Source organism: Heloderma suspectum, chromosome 2 (assembly GCF_057233095.1).
Source record: "Heloderma suspectum isolate Gila_16-S chromosome 2, 16-S_ref, whole genome shotgun sequence".
Taxonomy (NCBI): Eukaryota; Metazoa; Chordata; class Lepidosauria; order Squamata; family Helodermatidae; genus Heloderma; species Heloderma suspectum.
In genome coordinates this window covers 201,223,811-201,237,479 of record NC_139459.1, presented here as the reverse complement: position 1 = coordinate 201,237,479, position 13,669 = coordinate 201,223,811, and the positions used below count along the sequence as shown (strand labels likewise).

General features: G+C 47.4%; 1 protein-coding gene across 2 annotated transcripts; it reads left to right on the top strand.

Annotated features, from left to right (window-relative positions):
• The first annotated feature begins 502 nt into the window (after window positions 1–502).
• Window positions 503–12,055, top strand: LOC146353798 (tubulin alpha-1C chain). 2 transcript variants are annotated; one of them, XM_084837322.1, is made up of 5 exons: window positions 503–616; window positions 916–1,238; window positions 8,663–8,885; window positions 9,803–9,951; window positions 10,981–12,055. In XM_084837322.1, exons 3-5 carry the CDS (start codon window positions 8,765–8,767, stop codon window positions 11,953–11,955), a joined length of 1,245 nt encoding a protein of 414 aa, XP_084693448.1. In that variant the 5' UTR covers window positions 503–616; window positions 916–1,238; window positions 8,663–8,764; the 3' UTR covers window positions 11,956–12,055. The 2 variants fall into 2 exon arrangements, with proteins under 2 accessions (XP_084693448.1, XP_084693447.1); XM_084837321.1 differs by lacking the exon at window positions 916–1,238.
• Window positions 12,056–13,669: the final 1,614 nt, after the last annotated feature.

Sequence of the window (13,669 nt, the reverse complement as noted above, 5' to 3'; positions counted from 1 at the left end):
CTGAAAGAGAATTCGGCGTTTATTTCACGTTAATGTTCCCATCCCACTTTCTCCGAAGGGAGCCCTATTGATTTTGCGGGCACTAACTTTCAGAGGAGCATGCCTCATTTTGTTACCCAGTTTCTCATTCTGTCATAACTTGAATGTGAAAAGCGTCCTTCCCTGAAGTGACCCCTGGGTCCAGAGGTGGGGGTGGGCACCAAGCTACGTACGACGTGGGACGCTTATCTTATTCCGCCCCCTCCCTTCCTTCCTCCTCTACCCACGCACCCACCCACGTGGGGCCGCCGATGAACGCCGCATCCCCTCCTGGTTCTTCCCACATGCTGTTCTGCGCACGTCACTGCCTCAACATTTCGGAAAATTCGAACCCGCCAATTAGGGGCCGGCGGAGGGATGGGGAATGAAAGTGGGCCCCGCCTCCCTCTTCACCTTTTGCCCCACCCACATTTCTTAGGGCACGCCCCGAACGGTATAAAAGGCCCCGCCCAAGTCCGGCGTTAGTTAGAAAGAAGTTTTTGCTCACTGGCGGCTCCCTAAACGGCTGGACTAGTGAGGAAGACTCTTTTCCCCCGCCCCTTCGCGGCTTTTTCCATCCCGCTCGCCAAGAAACATGGTAAGTGAGCGGAGGATTCTCAGGATGCCGCTTAGAATCTCCCTTTTCTCCTAGAGAGGCAGTCCGCTTACGGAGGAAACTTAGCGGAATTCGGAACTTGGGATGGTGCAAGGGGGGCTGCGCGAACAGTGCTGAAAGTGTGTTCGTGGCTCTTGGCAAGGCATTGGCTAGGTCGGCCTCGTGAGACACGTGTAGGAGTGAAGTGGCTAGGGGTATGGTGCGGTTATAGGGCGCGTGGGGAAAGCATGTATGAATGAGGAGTGGATGGAAGTAACCGTTGCCATTCTCTCCTTCCGGAGCTTTTCTCTGAATCTCTGTAGGGCAGCGCCCCCGGCACTTAATTCCTCAAAAGGTTCAGGAGAAAGTACGTCCGTGCAGGAAGATGTGGACACCCGCGTGTAGTCCTCTCGCCGGTTGTTAATGGTACGCGTGTTCTGCTGAGTGTACACACGTCGAGAAATCCTTCCAAGATGTTTCGCACATAGGATGCTTGGATCAATCCCAACTCCCTGGAGTATAGAAACCCTCTTAAATTAGCGTACACGTGTTTCGAAATCCGGTTTACAACGCGTTTTAGCACAGGCGCTGGAAAGAACGTCACGTTTACGCTGCCAGAGTCCAGGTACTTGGTCCTGATAATCGTTGATGTGTGGGAGAAGGGAATGATGGTGCTTGGAGTTGTTGAGGGACACCAACTGTACAGGGCTTGGTAAGAATTACTCCAGAAGCAGGCGCTGGGATGCATTGGTTAAGCTGAGCGCTGAAACGCTGGCCGGCGAGAAGAACTCTTGATACCAAAAGACTTACACAGGGCCTTTGCTATGACCTTGAGCTGGTCGCCTCCCTTTCCCGGTTCTGGGAAATGGGCGTATGGCTCATGGGGGGGGGGGGCGTTCTTGGCAAGATCCTCCTGACTGTGCGTTGCGAAGAAAAACAGCTGTGCTCTTAAAAAGCAGAGGTGCCAGCAGACGACCACCCAGCAGGGTAACTTTAACTTCCTTCAAGCAGCAGGATGTGACCTCTTAACGCGCAGCGTGGCAGCCTCGCGGCATCATCTTCCTGGCCCCGTTTCTTCCGTGAATACCCGCTGAGTCACGTTTCAGGGAAGCGGGGAGGGTTCGAAAGAGCTGCTCAAATGGGAATGGCGCGCACGGGAGGAAGCGGTCTATAGAATAAGCCAACTCCTTCAGGCGCCCGGGGAAGGACGCATGGAGAGAACTTGCGCGTTTTGCCTAATGACAAAAGAAGCGCTGTTCAGGGAGGAAGTTCCGTGCAGCATACGGCTTAAATATGTATATAAAACAAATAAAAACACTGTTCCAAAATGCCCCTTGCAAAAAGGCCAGCCTAAGCCGCTTAGGTCGTACTTAAAAGGCCTCCTTAAACACCACACTCTTTTTGGGCGTTGGGTAAGTTCTGAAAGCGAAAGTTGTCAAGTTTGAACTTGCAAGAGCGTGGCTTTGCTCTTGCAAAAACTAAAAACAACCTATAAGGGGCTTTATATGGCATTGCGCAATGCCCGCTACAGCTGGGCAGGACAAAACCTCGAAATAGCTTTGTGGTGTGTACAGCCCAAGTCAATTAAAGGTTGCAGAACTGCAAGCGCTTCCACAGCCCCATTGCATAACTCGAAAGGGCAGTAGGAAAACACTGAAGATGCAGTTTTAAAAGGTGTTACCAGTTTCTAACTTCGATGGGGTAGAGTGTTGGAAGACTGGTGTTCAAATATGGGGTGGGGGTGGTCAAGAGAGATTATAAATTCCGCATAAATGGTAAGGTAAAGTGGCTCTTGGTGTGGACTGACCTGAAATAGAAACTTCCATGGTTTGCCATGCTTTTCTGACCTCCAAGCTGGAAGGTTATGAAATATAATGGATACTGACTAAATTGGGTGTGGCTATTTCCACATGTTTGGTTTGCGCCTTGGCTTCGTTTGAGCCCCCTGCAGGACTTGTTGCTCTCGAATGACCTCGGGCTTCTAGTAGAACAGGAGTGAGGAATCCCTTTCAGTCTGAGGGTGAAACTCCATTTTGGGGAAACTCTTGGGGGCTGCATTCCAGTGGTGGGTGGGGCCTAAGGCAGAAGGGGTGTGACCAAAAATACTGTGTTTTAGCTTAAAGCTTTTACTGCTGGTAACTAAGGCTTAGCAGAGGCATTTTGTCATTTTAGAATGGGGAGGAACTGCATAAAAGCCAAGAAACCGCCCAACAGTTGGGGGGGGGGGATGGACCATGGGAAAGGGGGCTTGGCCACCTGGGGAACCCCAGAGGGCTAGACTGGTACTCCAAGTGGGCTGAATTTGGCCCCCAAGCCTGAGGCTCTGTTCCCTTGATCTACAAAGAGGATTGTATCTAGGCCTAGAGCAAAGTGGAAGGCTAAAGCAGGCTTGCAGAATGGTAATTGGGCAGAGCTTCCAGCAATCAAGGAGGCTTGATCCTCTTCTCCTGGAGCCTCCAGGCATTGGGGGATATTTGCTCCCAAGACACCTGTACCAGTCCACATTGCTGCCCCAGTTCTCTCCAGCACACGGTGGCCAGATTGTGTGGCTGTGTGTGTGGTGGGGAGCTGGAAAGAGGGCATGGCCATATGGGGATCCCAGGGGGGCTGTATTTGGCTGCCAGGCCTGAGGTTCCAAACTGTATAGCTGAAGGTACTAATGTCTAAAATAAAATGTATGCTTCATGGTGTCTCCAAATGAACAGCCTTCCCAACCTGGTTCCTTCCAGATGTTATGGACCAACTCCCATCAGCCTGAGCCACAATTGCCAGGAATGCTGGGAGCTGTAGTCCAGAACATCTGGCGAGTGCTAGATTGTGGGAGGTTGCACCTGTCCTAGCTGTGATATTATGCAGTATGTACATGCCAGGGAGCTGTGATTGCACCTTGATTAATGTGTGGGTAGTGGTGAACCGATTATGCTTTTGGATAATGTGTGAAATGGCCCTCTGCAGTGCATGCCCAATTTATAGAGATGCGTGCTAACTGAACTAACATTTGAGTCTCCTTGTGTCCCTTGCTGGAGTACCTAAGAAGAGCCCTGCTGGATCAGACCAAGGTCCATCTAGTCCAGCATTCTGTTCACACAGTGGCCAGCCAGTACCCACCTGCCTTCTAAAAGCTAAAAAAGCAGTCTGTAGTACTTGGCTAGATGAGTTTTAAAATAGTCTCTCTTCTTTCTCCTCTTCCCCATGTTTGGGCTATGAGAAGGATAATAGCACTTCATTGCCTGCCTCAAATGAAGAATATTCAGGTGGGAGAAGCCTGAGGGCAAGCCTCCCTGTCTGCATAGCTATCAATATTCCCATTGCTGTATATAACTAGCTAAAACAAGCCTTATCCTGTTATGACTTTAAAACAGCTTGCTCTAGAACAGGTACTCATTAACATATAGATGAGGAAGCAGCCATTACAAATCTAAGTACCATGTGTTCTTTAACTGCAGCAGCCCTATAATCTGTAGGTTTTTCCTGTATTGAGTGAAGAACTTGGAGCACAGTTTCAAGAGCTGCTAGAATCCGTATCTCTCTGCAGATTTGGGGGGAATAGAAATTGGGGTGGGGAAGTAGAAAACTAAGAGTCAAAACTAAGCCACCATGATGCATGCAGCCCTCCCCAACCTGGTGCCTTCCAGATGTGTGGACTCCCAGGTTGGTTTGGTGGAGGCAGCCATAATGTAATTACAGAAGCTCTACTGTCAATAGAAGTTCTGCTGGTAGAAATTCTAAGTTCTGTCAATGGCTACTAGTCCTGATGGCCTTGTGCTACATCCATTATCAGAGGCAGTATGCTTGTGCATGCCAATTGCTGGGGAACATGGGCAGGAGGGCGCTGTTGCACTCTGTCCTGCTTGTGGTTTTCTGTTTGGCAGCTGGTTGGCCACTGTGTAAACAGAATGCTGGCCTAGATGGACTCTTGATTTGATCCAGCAGGGCTCATCTTCTGGTCTTAAGTTACATTAGAGAACCCTTTTTAACAGTGGAACCACAGCTTGTATAGATGGTGGCGAACTGGGCTATTCAAACACTGCAGGAAGGGCTATGGAGTCCTCATGACTGGCGCTGGCTTAAATACTGTTTCTTTGAGGAAATTAGTCTTTAATAGCAAGAGGCTTTAAGATCTGATGGGTTAGTTCAAATCAATGTGCAAAACACTCCCCATTTCTCCCCTCCTCCTTTGGCTACTCAGGTTCACAAACTGCTGGCTAGGAATCCCTAGGCTATCTTTCCCCAACCTGGTGCTCTCCAGATGTTTTGGTCTTCAACCCCCATCACCTCTAGCTAGCATGGTAAGTGGTCAGGAATGATGAACATTGTAGGCCTAAACATCTGGAGGGCACTGGGTTGGGGAAGGCAGCTCTAGGCTGTGCATGGGGGGGTTGCCCCCTCCTTACTATATACTGCCTCTTCTCTCCCTTTGGCATCTACCTATTTACCTGGAACACTTCAGCTTCTTTGCCTAGAGCAGCAGTGGGCCAACTGTAGGCCAAAACATTTAGAGGACCATAACTCCCATCAGCCTTAGCCAGCTTAGCAAATGGTGAGGAACGAAGGGAGTTATAGTACAAACATCTGGAGAGCCACACATTGCCCACCTGTACCCTAGAGATTGATACATACACACACACTCTCTCTCTCTCTCTCTCATTCATGTAAAGTTTTGCATGACATTCTGACATACCCGGCCTTGGTTAAAATGTCTGGGACATGACAGCACCACCCTAGCCTGGCCTCTTGTTAAGTTGCCAACTCAAAGTTAATAGGGTTTCAAGGCTGCCAGCATTAAAAAATGTGAAAAATGGAGTTCAGCTGCTAGCAACTGATAATGGATGCAGAGGACCATGACTTGGTGATGTGCTCTGCCTCCCCTGCCTTTGCTGGTGACATCGTGTTGCGGCAGACACAATGACTCAAACAGGCGCTTCATGGTTTGAGAGTCACACCCAAGGCCTCCAGCACTGATTAGCAATGAGTAACAGTGTCTGGGATACAACTAGTGCTACAGGGTTGGGTTATTACTGTATCACACCCAGGAGTGGGTTGGTATATGACATTCTTTCAGTCAAGCCCCTGTTGCAAGCGTCTTGTGAGCCACGTTTCTACCAGTGAGTTTGGGGCAGTGCAGTGGGGACCTAGCACCTCACCCTGCAGCAACTCTGACCTGGACAGGACTGGGTGAGCTGCTCTGTTACATCGTTGCCTGCTGAAGCAAATTCTTGAAGGAGGCTTCTGGAACAGCAGATACTTGCAATATAACATGTGCCCCAGTTATTGAGTGTTCATTTGTGGGAAACGCTCTTCTAGTAAATTTACAATGGCTCCAGTCCTTCAGTAAAGATGGCCTCTCTATACACACTTCCAGCTGAAACATTAGCATCTCCTAATTATTTGAGACTAGGATGCTGAGGCACACTGTCCTTAAACAAGGCTAGATAACACACTTCCTGTCCTGTAAAAATGTTCAACAGTATTTCTACCATAGGCCAAAGGAGATAGGAGTGTCTCACACAATGGCAGTTTCTAACTGCCCAGTCCCATTCATGTTGATTTGAATAAAGTCCTCTGCAACTAGCTGGAGTTCATCCCAAGTAAACATGCATAGGACTGCAGTCTGAGTGAGCAAGTTTCCAGCATAGGCTTGGTATTGCCTTACATTCAACAGAAAGCACTAAGTGCTTCTGGAGAGTCCTCTCCTATAACTGAGTGTAGAAACCTCTCCACTAGTTTCAAGTTGATATCTTTCTCTAACCTGAGACAGACAAAATGTACACTGGCATTCCTAGTCGTATGCGGTTTTGGGGGGCTGTAAAAGATTACTGTGTGTATATTTGCCTGTAAGGCCAAGCAGTAAGGCCAGCTGTATAGTTGTTATACTCCTATGTCAAGGATTGGCAGAAGGTAGATCAGGATCTACTGGTAGAGATCTCTGGATGATTTGAAGTAGATTGGCAAGGATTTCCGACTCCCTCCCCCCCCCTTTTTTTGACAGTGGCAACAACAAAATCACTCCTTCGCCTACCTGATGCCCTTGAGATGTGTTGGAGTATAACTCCGATAATTCCCAGCCCCCATGGCCATTGAGTTCTAGTACTCAAAAACAAATTCCTGGACTCATAATTATAGCTGGATCTTTGGAGTCTAGTGAAAAACAGTAGATGCTGCAAGCCTGAGCTCTGCCCGCTTCTGCTCCAAGTTCTGCTGTCCACTGACTGACTCTTTAGAAAGGGTTAATGATGGCTGACCCCAGCCCTTCAAACTGCAGCTCTCCCCGCTGTTTATCTAACATCTTATGCTGTGAGTCAGATGGTAGGAGCTAGCTGGTTTAAGCTGGTTTAAGCAGGCGGGGGGGGGGGGAGAGAAGCAATCTTTTAAGTTTAGGATTAAAACAGCTGAATGAGCTCAGCTAGTGTTACACAATTATAAAATTGCTGTTCAGACAACAAAAAAGGGTGTATATGTTTAGTCAGGAATGATCGTGGAGTTGGGAAAGATGTGCTAATTTCTAAAGGGAAAGCTACTAGGCATTTGAATTTGAAGAAAAAGGCATCCCATCTACTAACAGTTTTCTCTTCAGAAGAGATGAAGGTAGAGACTTTGTTTTTCCCACCATTTTTTGGATAGACTTCCAAAGCTATTACAAACCAGTTTACCATATTCTGTTGGCAATAAAAAAATTAAAGCACTAAAGTCATAATGGGATGAAACATAACCCTCTTTTCTTTTCTGGAAGGAACTCCAGATACCAGAATTACACCTTCCTTTTTTTTTTTTTTTTTTTAAGGGATTTCTAGCGGGATAGTGATGTTGGCCTGTTGTAGCAAAAAGTATTGTGGTATTTTAAAGATGAACAAATTCATTAGAGCAGAAGCTTTTGTGGACAGACGCATGTGTGTACATATACCCACAACTTGGGATAACACTTCATGCATCTGATGAAGTCCATGAAAGCATCTGCCACAATTTGTTAATCTTTAATGTGCCACAATAGTCTTTGTTTTGTTTCTTGTTTTTTTGCTTTTAAAACGGGCGCCTTTTCAAAAGTCTTATTTATAAGTCAATGAATCATGCTGGCATTCTAGCGCTTGAGCCTTGAGCACAGGTGGGTGAAACCTCTTTCAGCCCAAGGGCTGAAATCCATTTTGGAGAAGATTTGGGAGCTGCATTTCAGTGGTGGGTGGGGCCGCAGGCAACACTGGTGGGGCCAAATCATCAAAAGTACCAGCATATTGTATCTTAAAGGTCTTATTGCCAGTAACTAAGCCTGAGGAAATGCATTTGCCCCTTTTCAGAATGTGTGTGTGTGGGGGGGGGAGGATGCTGCATAAAAGCTGAGAAACCAACTAACTATGGTTGGGGGAAAGGGGATGTGACCATCTGGGGCTCCTGGGCGGGCTTCCAGGCACAAGTTTCTGCCCCCCTGTGTTAGCATATTTCATACAAATCTAGAATCCAAAGCATAAATCTAGAAACACCTTTGGAGTCCTAAAAGGTGGGGAGTAAATCCTGTAGGCTGTGTTATAGCTGTTCCTGCCTTGGATTGTATACATATCCAAGGGTGAAGTGTCAGTTTTTGTGGAGAACTATTTTGTTGCTAGCAAGCTCTTGACTAATATGGAGTCACTCAGAATTGGTGGCATATATATATATATATGTATGTGCTAACTGCTCTAGAAGCCTTACTTCATTCCTCTTTGCAGTTCTGGAGGGCAAGTCCTAAACTTCCACTTCAGAAGCAGGAGTAAGAGAACTGAGGCTGATGTGATTACTGTCCCCAGGCCACCCAATGAATTAGTGGTTAAGTAGTTAAGAGTTGGCTTACACCAGAGTTCAAGCGCTAGACTGTATCTTCTCCAGGGAGGGCTAATAATCTCCCGCGCAGCTATGTCCTTAAGTCCCGATAGCAGTTCATACTTCAGTTCCCATGAAAATGCATGGCCATTTTCTGCCATGTGACTTCTCAAGTGGCAAACAGTTCATGCACTGCAGCCACCCCAATAGTAGCGGTTTCCTTGTTTGAAAATGTTCTTGTGCAACTGCTTCTCTTTGCAGCGTGAGTGCATCTCCATCCACGTTGGCCAAGCCGGTGTCCAGATTGGCAATGCCTGCTGGGAGCTCTACTGCCTTGAGCACGGCATCCAGCCTGATGGGCAGATGCCCAGTGACAAGACGATTGGCGGAGGAGACGACTCCTTCAACACATTCTTCAGTGAAACGGGAGCTGGCAAGCATGTCCCCAGGGCTGTCTTCATAGACTTGGAACCAACTGTGATTGGTGAGCATACAAGCTGCCTTGTCCAGGCTCTTCATAAGCATATAAAGGGGTTACAGATTAGTGGACAGAGCACATACAGTCCATGCAGAAGGGCCCAGGTTCAATCCCTGGCATCTCCAGTTAAAGGACAACAAGTTAATAGTGGGAAAGTCCTCTACCTGAGACCTTGGAGAAACTTTGTAGGTCTGAATAGACAGTGCAAGGTTAAATAGGCTAATAGTGGATTTGGTATAAAGCATGGTATGGTGTACATTATTAATTTGTGAGGACTTGGTCTCAGAACCTGTCTTCAGTACCAAGGCGAATCTGAGAATACAAATAGTAAAGGGAAATGCCTGTGATCGTATTCAGAGTATTGTAGCAACCTGCCTCTGACTGTATTCAGAGTGCTATAATGGCCTGTCCCACATATGGGATTGCAGAGCAGGGTGGATGATATAGCTTCTGGGAAGCATCTTGCAATAGAAATGAAATGCTGACTTGCTACATCCTGAATGGGAGAACCCGATAGCTATATGATACACCTGGCATCTGTGGAGTCTTCGGTTGCTGTTCCCTAAAAGCAAGACCCTGTGCCTGATGGCAGCGGAGGAGAAGTTGGAAAAGATGTAGGCAATATTTGAAAATTCAAAGTGACTGGATAGGACTTCACTGGCCAAGGGATAACATGTACGACTCCGTATCGCTCATGCAGGATTCCTGTCCCCAGCAGCCACCTAAATGCCATCCCACAGTTACAGCCTTTCCCTTGCTATATTCTGGCACCTCTGTCCTTCTTAAATTTCAGGTTACTCTGAAAGCCTTAGTCTTGCATAGCTGATAAAATTCTGATCACAGAACTACATAGATCAATCTGGAGTTCATTTTCACACTACCCCAGAACAATCGAAATACTTTTTCACTTGATTCTTTCACAGACGAAGTGCGCACGGGAACCTACCGCCAGCTCTTCCACCCCGAGCAACTCATCACCGGCAAGGAAGATGCTGCCAACAACTATGCCAGGGGCCACTACACCATCGGCAAAGAGATCATTGACTTGGTCCTCGACAGGATCAGGAAGCTGGTGAGCGACTTAGTGCTGCCCACAAGAAGGAAGAGCTCCTTGGCTTCTAAACTGGAGGGGAAGGGAGCTTGTGGTACACGGCTTTTATGAAAGCGCTGAACTTTATGTGGAGGAAAAATTCCCCAGACAAGCTATGTTATAAAGACAGTTCAGCATGTGCAGCGACTCCTGCAGTAGTAGGCACCTGGATTTGTCTGCTACCTTCACATCAAATGTGCCCCCCGCACACAGCCTTTTTCTTGCTTGTATTGCTTGTGTGATACTGTCACTTCCCTTGATCCTTGAAAGCCAGGAAGCTGCAGACCTTGGCTAAATACCCCACATCCACTCTGCTATTACATCTGCATTGTGCTTTTTCTTCAAATAGGTTAGAATGGCATAATAAGAGTGTGTGTGTGGGGGGGGGTATCTTAGTTGCAGCTTTGCAACAACTCTGTGGGAAGTTGGGCTGTGTCCTCCAAAGCCATTAACCATCCAAAGCATCATTTGGTTGGAAAGAGGAGATGCAGCCTCAATCTAAGAATTGCACTCTGGAGGGCTGTGGATGGGAAGTGTAGAGATAGGTTGAACACGAGCAAAAGGACTAAGAAGGGGGAGGAGAGGGTTAGTTACTGAGCAGCTCTGCATACAGAAAACCTGTGTCCTCCTAGATGTTGGACTCCAACTCCCATCATACCTGACCATTGGCCATGCTGGACTCCAAGATCTAGATGGTCACAGGTTTCCTACCCCATCCTGTTCCTTTGGTTACAGGCTGTAGCTGTCTAGAACCTACAGTGCTGCAAGGAATATTCTCGGGGAGAATTCTCATACGGAGAAGTCTGTGGCATTATTTGGAGCCTCTGTGTAAGGGACAGAGTCTTCTGGCATACCATTTTCTGGAAATCTGAGGCTGGCACCCTCCTGATAGCCTTCCTGTGACCTGAGTGAGAACATTTTCCAGCAAAAATGTAAAATCTGTTCATGAGATGAGAGAGATCCAGAACCTTTTAAAAATCTGCACTAAATATCTGTTGCTCCTTCCAACAGGCTGACCAATGCACAGGTCTCCAGGGTTTTCTGGTCTTCCACAGCTTTGGTGGTGGTACCGGCTCTGGTTTTACTTCCTTGCTGATGGAGCGTCTCTCCGTTGACTATGGCAAGAAGTCCAAGCTGGAGTTCTCCATCTACCCAGCTCCTCAAGTCTCCACCGCTGTAGTCGAGCCCTACAACTCCATCCTGACCACCCACACCACTCTGGAGCACTCCGACTGCGCCTTCATGGTAGACAATGAAGCCATCTATGACATTTGCCGCAGGAACCTTGACATCGAGCGCCCCACCTACACCAACCTCAACCGCCTTATCAGCCAGATTGTGTCCTCCATCACAGCCTCCCTGCGATTTGATGGCGCCCTGAATGTAGATCTGACAGAATTCCAGACCAACTTGGTGCCCTATCCCCGTATCCATTTCCCTCTGGCCACCTATGCTCCGGTCATCTCTGCTGAGAAAGCTTACCACGAACAGCTGACTGTAGCAGAGATCACCAATGCTTGCTTTGAGCCAGCCAACCAGATGGTGAAATGTGACCCTCGTCACGGTAAATACATGGCCTGCTGCCTGTTGTACCGTGGTGATGTTGTTCCCAAAGATGTCAATGCTGCTATTGCCACCATCAAGACCAAGCGTAGCATCCAGTTTGTGGACTGGTGCCCCACTGGTTTCAAGGTTGGTATCAACTACCAGCCCCCCACCGTGGTGCCCGGGGGTGACCTGGCCAAAGTGCAGCGTGCTGTCTGCATGCTGAGCAACACCACAGCCATTGCTGAGGCCTGGGCTCGCCTGGACCACAAGTTCGACCTGATGTATGCCAAGCGTGCCTTTGTCCACTGGTACGTTGGGGAGGGGATGGAGGAAGGCGAGTTCTCTGAGGCTCGGGAGGACATGGCTGCCCTAGAGAAGGATTATGAGGAGGTTGGGGCAGACAGTGCTGATGGGGAGGATGAGGGGGAAGAATACTAATTTTGTGTCAGGCTTGTTTTCTGCTTTTGCACTCCTGCCGCCTTCTGGATTCCTGTTGCTGTTCATTGTGTCAATGCTCATTAAAAGTCTTCAGCTGAAAGGCGTCTTGTTCCTTTCTTTATAGAACAAACTATGCCCTGTCCCACTGAGCTGTGTAAAGAGCCTGTAGGCCAGGGGTCTGCTATGGTCTGGTGTCAGCTGAGAACATACTTGTTGAATGACTAAATGGGACCGGCAAGGCTGTTAACTTGGCGAAGCTTAAATGGCTCTGCATCTGGCCAGCATGAGCATTCACAAACCCAGTCAAGCATGCAAGAGCAGTGACCTAGAAATCTGCAGCACTTTAGCAATTCTCTTGTAGTGACAGAAGGGCTATTGGCCCCTAATCAGACATGTGATTCCACTTCCAAGGGCTTCTTTATTTGGTTACATACTTATTATGAATATGTTTTTCATTTCAAGCCATGTTGTAAAGAATCTTCCTCATAAGTCATTGCAAAAACAAGATTCCCAGAAAGAAACATCCTTAAAAAAGGATCAAAAATATTTGTCACATCTTGCAAACATCTGAGTCTCCTTTCCCAGCAAGGTACTGCTGTAGAAAGTGAATCTAGGACTTGCTTATGCTGTTTTAATTTTGATCCACAGAAGAATTAAAAGTCTCTGGGAGCTTGCTGCATCAGGGATATCTCTTAACTAAACTTTCTGTGGCTTTATGGAATTGGAAGCATAATGCTTGCAATGAAAGTCATGATAGGAGCCATAAATGGACTGCATCAGTTCCTTGGCCTTCATTGACATTTACAAAATTCAGTTGGAAGGGAGGTGCCAGATTCTGGGGGGTTGTGTGAATGTGGCTATCTAGATGCCTTGAGTTTCCTGACATTGGATGATGAGGTTTGTGGCACTTTGTCTTCAGTCAATACTGTTTGCCATATTTTCAGTTGCCAACTTAATCATGTTGCTATCTGAGCATACAAAATACTACTGGCTTGCTCTGTATTGACAATATGTGAGGAAAGGAAGGATAACACTGGAAGTGCGGGGGTGGGGAGAGAAGCAATGTGTTAGTGTCAGGAGCAGGACAAACTTCCGTAGAATAGTGGAGGAGGGAAGGATGTAGCCTTGTCCTTCTTGGAGACTGCTGTAGAGTCCAAAAGGAGGAGGTGGTAAAAAATATATAATTACTACCTTGGGCCAGCACCTCAGCCTCTGCAGTAAATGGAACACAGACTTCTTGGGGCTATGCTTTTGCAATGAGGTGCTTCTTCAATGTCATATATTCTCCCTGCGATAGGGTGGTGAATCCATTTATCTCCTATGCTTGTATTATTCAGTAGGGGTTATAAAAGGAAGCTATTTTGAACCTGTCTCTATTGGTAAAATAAGCAAGGGTTACGGCACTTCTTTAAACACTGTAGGGCTAGTTCTGGTATTTAATGTGGGGCAGGGGGAGAGAATTTCAGTAGCTGGCATTGTTACGCCTACCAGTGCACTGTCCCTGTAAATCAGGGATGGGCAACTTGTGGCCCTCCAAATATTTTGGCCTACAACTATCAGCCCTAGCTAGCATAGCCAGCCAATGGGGTGAGGGATGCTGCGAGTTGTAGGCCAAAACATCTGGAAGGTCACACGTTGCCTACTGATGTAAATAAAATACCTGTGCTAGAAAGGCAAATAAAACACTTTCATGGCTAAATAGCAAAGCTAGCAA